At 33.1% G+C, this 9,605-nt stretch overlaps 1 protein-coding gene across 2 annotated transcripts in view; it reads right to left on the bottom strand.

Moving 5' to 3' along the window:
• Window positions 1-1,000: 1,000 nt before the first annotated feature.
• Window positions 1,001-9,605, bottom strand: part of GUF1 (GUF1 homolog, GTPase) — a 24,968-nt gene continuing 16,363 nt past the window's right edge. Inside the window, exons 14-17 of one of the 2 annotated variants that reach the window (XM_006922466.3) lie at window positions 8,221-8,322; window positions 7,273-7,392; window positions 3,502-3,538; window positions 1,001-2,744 (exon numbers count right to left, since the gene is read on the bottom strand). In XM_006922466.3, the coding sequence (XP_006922528.1) occupies window positions 2,598-2,744; window positions 3,502-3,538; window positions 7,273-7,392; window positions 8,221-8,322 (406 nt within the window). In that variant the 3' untranslated portion in view covers window positions 1,001-2,597. The remainder of the gene's footprint in view (window positions 2,745-3,501; window positions 3,539-7,272; window positions 7,393-8,220; window positions 8,323-9,605) is intronic. The other variant, XM_015597610.2, reaches the window with a different exon arrangement.

The following is a 9,605-nucleotide window of genomic DNA, read 5'->3' as shown; positions in this document are numbered from 1 at the left end:
TCATCTAATTAGGAGATTTAAGTTAAAAGATAATGACTCTACTTATAATTTCTTAGTCTTGCTCCTTGAGTAAAAAGTACTTCCTTTTCTTCTGCACATTTTACATATTATAAGCCCATCTAGTAGAAGCAGCACGTAAATACCTACTTAATTGCCTATGTGATTGAAATGTATTTACAGTTAAGTTCCTTAAAATATTTAAATACCAAATAAATTAGAAGTTAAATAAAAATAAGTAAAACCGTTAGGATAAATGTTAATTCCAAATAATGAAACTGTAATAACCTTAAGTATTATAAACGGGTTTTAAATGACTAGTGATTCATTATAATTTTCCAGTCACTCCTGGTAATAAAGTATCAGTTACTGAAAACTATCCTAAGTTCCTTAGAGGGCCACATAGTATCATAGTGAAAAAGCTAAAGATACCTGTTTTGGTGCATGGTTCACCAGTTATTACTTGGCTTTAAATGTTCTAGCTGAAACAGTGTAAAGGATCTCCTTTCCATTACTGCTCTTGATGTTAGGAGGCTAGTTTAGGTCCATGTAATCAAGCTCCTCAGCAAACAGCTTTCTGGCTACTCTAGCTCCTTTTACTCAGGATCTAAGCTGCTGTTAAGGAAAGAACTAAGAAGCCCATTGAAGATATTTCCATAAGAATAAAGCATGGTGCTAAGAATTGGGGTTTGAATAAAGAAACCACTGTTTGAACCCTAGCTGTCAGTAACTATGATGTTGGGCAATACAAAGTCTGAGCTGCCCCTACAAAGTGGGATGGTAAGAGTACCTGTACCTCCCTTGTTTTATAGATTGAATGCCTATAGAGATCATTACAGTAGCTGTCTCATATTAAACTCAATAAATGGTGGTCATTCTAATATAGTTTAATGTTTGCAAATTTCTTAGAAATATAATGTCCTCTGGGGGGATACATTTGGAAGGCATACAACACAAAATCATGAAAATCATGTTTGAAGGTGTAGCTAAGGAGAATTTAAGCTTATGCTAAAAAATTTTGAAAAATACTTTATTGTACAATCATTACTACCAATAAAACTATTTTTTAGAGTCAAAGAGAATGTGTCCAAATTGCAAGCATACTAATAAAGCACAAATATTAAATAGAAACATGGTGCATATTATGTGCCAGGTACCAACCTTTAACTTGCCCCTGGTAATAATGGTAGATTTTGCTTTAGAAACTATTTAACTGCTTTTCTAGTTTCAAATATATTTTCCAAAATACTGTTGTCATAGAGCTCAATTTTCATCTATTTTATTAGAGCTAGAAAGGATAAGGGAGATAACTTATTTAGGACTAATTCACAAGTTATTTAATTAACCTCTATGTACAATTTTAAGAAAGTCCCCACTTCTTAATTTATAATTAAAATTACCTCATAATGTAATAACCTTAGTATAAAATTCATCATTGATAGTCTTATCCCTAAAAGACATTTATCTCATTCAACTCAGTCAAGGTAGAGGACAGAAATCAATGGCTAAATTATAGTTGACCTTTGAACTAGAGTTTGAATTGGGTGGGTCCACTTAAAAAGACTTTTTTTTTTTCAATTAGCCTGCATAGTTCAATTGATCCTCTCAGTGCAAACCAACACTGTTAAAAGGTCAAGAGGCAATTAGGAACCCACATATTCAGAGCACCACCTTAAGTTAAAATGAATGGTCAGTGCCCTTAATTCCCTGTTGTTGTTCAAGGGTCAACTGTATTTTATTTTACTGTAATACAATCTCCTCTCAGGTTGGTTTATTGACATACAAGTTAAGAGTACATGCTTTGAAGTAAGGACAGCCATTTACTGGCGGTGTGACCTAAGTAAGCCACTTTACTCTGAAGCTCAGTCTCTTCAATTATGTAATCTAGACAGCAGTATTAAACTGTCATTAATAAAAGCTGCTGCTAATACAAAACGCCTATAACTTTACACAAGTGCATTTTAATTATCAGAAATAAGACACCCCCACCCTTATTTGAACTTAGATGTATAAATAAACCTCCAGTTTCAAACTAACATTTATAAAAATTTTATCAAAAACTACAACACGTCTAGATAGTATGTTATTTGACTTTACTTAATAACTGACTCACATATATATATATTATCTAGATTTATCCAGCTAACAAATTGATACTTAAGATGATTTTGAAAATACTTTATCTTGAGCTTGAACTAGATAGAATCTTAAGTATGGAAGCCTTTTAGTGTCAGAAAAAATATTCATGAAAACAAACTAAGATTCAGTAAGAACTTACTATGTGTTATGTACTCTTTTAAACATATTATCTCATTTAATCTTCACAGCAACCTATGGAGGAGAGGTAACAGTGTAATCCTGATAGTACTAAAGAGTAAATAGGGTAATTAATTTACCTTGCTAGTAAGTGGTTGAACAGAAATTTGAAGCCAATTAATATGGCTTCAGAATCCAAGCTCTTACCTACTACCTTTCAAAGAAAGCCCTAGGTTACTTGAATCTGAAAAACCTAGTAACAAGCAAATTTTATAATTTTCATTGTTTTCAACAAATTCTAAGAAAAACTAAAGGACACACAATTTTTAATTTATAAAAATTCCTTATATTTTCCCATTATCAGATTGTGTCTTCAGAACTTTTATAAAAGCATCTTTTGGAACTTCAACATTGCCAATTTTCCTCATTTTTTTCTTCCCTTCTGCTTGTCTCTTCAAAAGTTTCATTTTTCGGGTAATATCACCACCATACTGAAAAATATTTTAAAAATTGGAAGTCCAAATCACTCCACAGAACATCATAAAGTTACATAGTGACATCAATACAACATTGCTGCTATTTTTATACATGAAGTAGGTATCTGCAAAAACACCTCTGTATTCCACTCCTAGCCTTAGTTTTACTGCCCCAAAGATAAAGACTTTTATTTATTTTTGGTTGGAGATGACTATACCCATGGAAGCACAGTACCACATTATGCATGTCAAAGAATTATCAATCTCTCTACTAATTCAGGAAGTTTTGGATTAGATAGCTGTAATTTATAATATAGAAACTCACATAGACATAAATGTGTCAGTCCCTATGCAGAGGATTTAGAAAAAGCATCTATCCTTTATCATAATAACCAATTAATAACTTTTTAAAAGCTGAGAAAGCAAATATGATAAAGCAATGTAGGAGGTGGATTTCAGTTGCCATATTCTTTCCACTGTAAGAATAGCCATTGTCTTCAAAATCTTTTCCTAAAAATTAGATCAACAAAATGTGTTATTCAGTTCATAACTGTTATAAAATACTTTCTTAGATACTGCACATTAGGAAATTTTTAAATAAGATGAAAAAAATATTAAGAACATGATCAAAATGAATATGATATCATAGCCAAGATGAAATAAAGGGTATTATAAAAACCAACAATGGAAGCCAATATATTTACATCGCCTTTGGTTTTAAACTCACAAAATAGACATATTATTACAAAGTAGAATACAAGTAGATACGTACACATTTTGCCAAAACATTTTTCCTATAGGCTTTCACACTGTAAAAGAGAAAATTTTATATAAGTATGTAATTTCATTATACTGTTTAAGAGTACATTATTTTCAAAGTTTTCCCTTTTATTAAAGATTTCAATGATAGTGTAAAACTGCTATAAGTGGCAGGAAAAACATGGCATAGATGATAGAGGCTCTGTTTAGTCCTCTGGTGACCAAATAAAAGTTGTGACAGAAATAAGGAGCAGCAGCAAGGAAAAAATCGCTGGGATCTAGATGAACAAGCCATACAACTAGGGAGAAATACAAGAAATCACCCTGCAACAGCAGAAAGTAGGACGGGACAAGGACACGGGGCTGCCCAGTCTCGAGTGGCTGAGTGAGATGGAGGCTGCAGCAGTGGCAGAAGTAGAAGCCTCTTAAAGGGGCCGCTGCGTCCACAAGCAGATTTTCGCAGTGATAAATCTGCTTGCTCTGAGCACTGGTGCCAATTCAGTGGTACAGGGGGCACCAGAGACTTACAGGGAGATGTTGTCAGAGTGAGGGCCAAAGTGAGACTCACTCTATACAGAAGTGCTGGTGGTATCCATTTTTCCCATTTGAGCCCTCCCCCATACCAGTGTGTGGACACAGCGCCACCATAGCCACGAGGTCACCAAACTGGATACAGAGGTACTCCGTCCAGATTCCCTGAAACCCCACCTCCCCCAACGCAGGCCTGCCTTCTCCCAAGCCACATCCAGGTATGTCCTCAGCGAGTGAGGTGCCCCTTGCTGAGCAGCCTAGACTCACACTGGTGGCAGCTGGCTTCGGTTTCTGGTGTGGCCTTTTGAAGCAACTATAAGCACAGCATCTGTGGATTGTTTCCTGAATCGTATCAGGTGGCCCCGGAGGGGTAGAGGCTTGGGCTAAGTCTGACCTGCACCTGAACCCCTCTCAGGACTGTGCCACTGGACACCTACTACACAAATCCAGAAACAAACACAGGGAGGCAGGTAAAATGAGGAGACAAAGAAACATGTTCCACATGAAAGAACAGAACAAAGCTCCAGAAAAAGAACTAAATTAAATGGAGACAGAGTTCAAAATGCTGGTTATAAGGATGCTCAATGAACTTAGGGGAAGAGTAGATGAACTCAGGGAGAAATTTAACAAAGAGATAGAAAACATAAAAAAGAACCAATCAGAAATGAAGAATACAAGAACTGAAATGAAGAATACATTAGAGGGAATTAACAGATTAGGTGAAGAAGAGGATTGAATCAGTAGGTTAGAAGACAAGGTAGCAGAAAATACCCAATCAGAACAGCAAAAAGAAAAAAAAAAATACGAAAAATGAGGAAAGTTTAAAGGGCCTCTGGGACAACACCAACATTCTCATCATAGGGATACCAGAAAGAGAAGAGAGAGCTCAAAGAATTGAAAACCCATTTCAAGAAATAATGATGGAAAACTTCCCTAACCTCTGCAGGATATGGACATAAAATCTCAGGAAGCTCAGAGAATTCCAAAAACCAGGGATCCAAAGAGGCCTACACCAAGATACATCATAATTAAAATGCCAAAGGTTAAATACAAGAAAAGAATATTAAAAGCAGCAAGAGAAAAACATAATTACTTATAAAGAAACAACCATAAGACTGGCAGCTGATTTCTCAAAAGAAACTATGCAGGACAGAAGGGCTTTGCAAAAAATATTCAACAGGATGAAGACCCAAGATCTACAACCAAGGATACTTTATCCAGGAAAACTAGTATTTAGAGTTGAAAGACAAAGAGCTTCCCAGACAAAAATAAGCTAAAGGAATTTATCACCACCAAGCCAGTATTACAGGAAATGTTGGAGGGACTTAAGAAGAAAAAATACAAAAGACTCATTTCAGATTAAAAGACACACACAGACTAAAGGAAGGGGATGGAAAAAGATATTGCTCTGATGGACCTAGAAGGTATTTAAGTCACAAAAAAGTAAACATTGTATGATTTCACTTATATGCAGAATTTAAAGAATACAAAGAACAAACTAATCAAAACCAGACTCACAAATATAGTGGACAATTTGGTGATAGACAGAGGGGAGGGGCAGTTAGAGGGCTGGGAGAATGGGGTGAAAGGTTAAAGAAGTACAAATTAGTAGCTGATGGATGGTCACGGGGATGGGAATGCAGTTAGCATTAATACGGTGGCTAGGTGGAGGTTCAGGGGAAGAGGGAGCAATTGGGGGGATCATTTTTTGAACTATATAGATGTCTAACCAATGTACTGTATACTTGAAACTAATTAAAATAAGTAAACTTAAAAAAACTGCCATAAGCAAATAATTAAGTAGCTCAAATACTCTAGTATTTTATCTTAATGTATTTGAGATAAAACAGAAAATTCAACATGAATATATTTTATTAAGAATAAGAAGGTCAAGTCTTGTGGGTAGTCCTGATGAGGCCAGATTCAAGCATGGTGTGACTTTGATTACAAGAATTACATAAGGTCATTTCTGGTTCAACTTAAAAACTATTATCACTAACAACTGCAACTTGTAAAAATTAATTAAAAATCATTATAATCTTAATTACTAACTACCTAATGTGGGTCAACAGTGACTAGGAATATAAAGAATAATATATTACTTTTATAAAAACAACTTCAAGGTAAACTAAATAATTTTAATGTATCCACACAAACAGTTATAAATTAACCTATTTCTATAATGTTTATTGAAAATTGTGAAGGATAAGAAATTTGAAAATAGCTCCACTTTTATGTATTCCATAAGAAGATATAAAATTCTCCTCTTTTCTTTATGGTATTCTCTACTTCAGCACAATTACATTTGCTGTTTTAAACTGCACTTCCTAAGATGCTCCTAGGTTATCAACTCCATTCTGCTTAATCTCTGGGTATTCATGAAATACAAAATAACTCGACTAAAGTAAAATGGTATTAGAGAATTAAATTTATTGCAAATATAGGCATAAAATTTATTCCAAGACTTTATAAAAATGATTTATTCCAACACTTTACTACTGATACATTAGGTTTGTGTTAAACTAGAAATGAATAGCAACTTTCAACTGAAGAGACACTTCTGATTTCCAAGAAGTATTAAGACAATGAAGGTAAGGAAATAGGAAATGCTGTGAGATACTTCCTGCACTTATTAGTAGAGCAGCTTATTTGATGTTCTGATTTATATACATCATGTATCAAGAAACATAAAAAAGACCAGTTTTCTAAACAAATTAGCCTATCTTCCATGTCTATATCATACGTGAGGTCCTTAATCTAGAATGCAAAAGCTTACCATGTTAGCATTCTTCTCTCAGAGTTACAACCTGACTAGCTCTGAGGAAGTGATATTAAATGCTTCGAGTAAAAAATCATAACTTAGTTTTATTATTTATAAGAATATCTCCAAAACTTTTTTAGTTTCTGTTCTTATTAGCTTATAACCATCTACCTGAAGGGATAAAACCATAGAACTTTACAAAAGGTCCTTACCCAAGAAATTCAGTAGTCATTCAATAAAACTAGTAGAAATACAGCAATTCCTCAAACCCATATACATTCTATTAATAATCATAAATAATATCACTCGAAGTGTTAAATAAGTAATTAAAAGTAATAGTCATCACTTAAGTTTATAGAATTAAGAGTAAGACTAATGTTTCTACAAGTAGTAGTAAAGGTTAGGCCAATGTTAAGTTAAATCTTTCAATATTTCATTTTCTAGTTATATCATTTCTTAAACCAATCTGAAATAAAATGAATTTCAACTCACGTTTCTCTTGCAATGATTTTACTTCCAATAGCAGCTTGAATTGCTATCTCAAACAGCTGCCTGGGAAGAGAATCTTTCAGACGTTCACATATCGCTTTGCCAACAGAGTGTGCTTTGTCTCTGAAACAGAAAATGCAACTATTTGCATATGCTAAATTAGAATGTTGAAGTAACTTTCTAGTCCATATGCATAACAATGTAAAGGTGATTCCTTAAGGAATGTTTATTATAAACATCACTCTCTGAATCATATATGACTTTTCTAATTGCAAAAATAACATTCAATCTATTACAGACAATAGAGAAAAACATACATTAGAGAATAAAAACCACTCCTAATGCCCTTCCCTTCGCCCATAGAAAACCATTGTTAAACATTATAAAAAGTTTCTGTTAAACATACACCATTATATTTTTCTACATAATTTTTTTATACTTTGGATTACAGTATGTACATATTCTACTTTTTTATTTAATAGGCATTTTTATGTCACTATTACTCTATAATATAGTTTTAATGGCTTAAAATAATAAATATGAGTGCTCTATAATTTATTTTAACCAATCTATTTCTTGAACATTCAGGATTTCATTTTTATTACTATAATTTTTTTTTTTTTTATGAAGCTTATAAACTTTTTGTTCTCAATTCTAAATGTCATAAAGTTTTAAAAACATTTTCTTTTACTTTGTCTTGCCTGGTAAGGGAAACCTTTCTTCCTATGATGCTATTCTTTCTGACTACTGTACTTCCAATCTCCCTTTAATATTTTAACAGTTTGGAAAGAGAAGAATGAAAAAAGAATGGAAGGAAATATTAGTAGAGGGAAATTTAATTATCTTTTAAGTTTTCAAAATATAGCAGTCAAAAATTAGCAACTAATAATTATATAAAAATGTTAAAAGTGGTTGCTTTCACATTACATGATTAATTTATATTCAACTTACTTGTGTACAACAGTTACTAGCTCCTCTACAATATTTCCATTCAGTAGAATATCCATTTTTACAAGTTCTGCAGTCTGGTAGCCTGCATCTTCGTAATCAAAACTAACAAGGAAAAATGTCCAAGTTATAAATAAGCATTATACTTCCCAAGAGATTACATTTTTCTTTCTATCCCCCATAACTCCCAAAACAGGTTTCACTTTTCATCAAAATATTGCATATACATTTCAGATGAATGAATTTAAATGACCACTATACGGAATAAACTTCATCATATTTTTACATTTATGAGATGAAGGGCAAAAGCAAGGGGAACATGCTCTAAATGGAGAATGAAAAGAAATTGGTAAGCGAGTTTAGGAATCACTGAAGGCAAATGTGACTTTTCCCAATGTTCCCTCCCAGCAGCTGGTTGGCTATGGACAATAATATACACTAATGGTCATTTCAGATTCATAAGTTGGATTTCTTTTAGTTTTGTAATAAATGCTATAGCATTGATAAACAGCCATTAATAACTTTTGGATTTCAGATATGGTTCTTCAGTTTGAACCTTCACAGAGCTTTTTTGATAATAAAATGTGTTAATACATGTAAAACACTAGAACAGTACCTAGTATATAAAAACTGTTTAAAAACAGAGCCTATCCAAACAGGAAATGAAGTCATCAAACTGTCACTATTTACAGATGACGTGATTCTCTATAGAGAAAACCCTAAAGACTCCACAAGAACACTACTAGAAACAATAAGCAAATACAGTAAAGTCTCTGGTTACAAAATCGATGTTCAAAAATCCATAGCGTTTCTATACTAATAATGAAGTGTCAGAAAAAGAAGTAAAAAAAATAATTCCTTTTGCGATTGCACCAAAAAGGATAAAATACCTAGGAATTAATTTAACAAAACATGTGAAGGACCTATATAATGAAAACTATAAGATCCTATTAAAAGAAATTGAAGAAGATACAAAGAAATGGAAAGATATTCCGAGTTCTTGGGTTGCAAGAATCAACTTAGTCAAAATGACCATAATTACTCTAAAGCATTATACAGATTGAATCCAATCCCCATCAAAATCCCACCAGCATTTTTTAAAGAAACAGAACAAGAAATCATCAGATTTGTATGGAAGTACAAGAGACTCTGAATAGCCAAATCCATCCTGAGAAAAAAGAACCAGACTAGAGGCATCATTATGCCTGACTTCAAATTATACTACAAAGTGACAGTAATCAAAACAGCATGGTATTGGCAGAAAAACAGACACACGGTCCAGTGGAACAGAATTGAGAGTCCAGAAGTAAACCCATATTTAAATGGGTAAATAATTTTTGACAAAAAAGCCAAAAACATACAGTGGAGAAAGGAAAGCCTCTTCAATA

This window comes from Pteropus alecto, unplaced genomic scaffold, assembly GCF_000325575.1.
Source record: "Pteropus alecto unplaced genomic scaffold, ASM32557v1 scaffold57, whole genome shotgun sequence".
NCBI lineage: Eukaryota > Metazoa > Chordata > Mammalia > Chiroptera > Pteropodidae > Pteropus > Pteropus alecto.
This window is presented reverse-complemented; position numbering and strand designations above follow the sequence as displayed.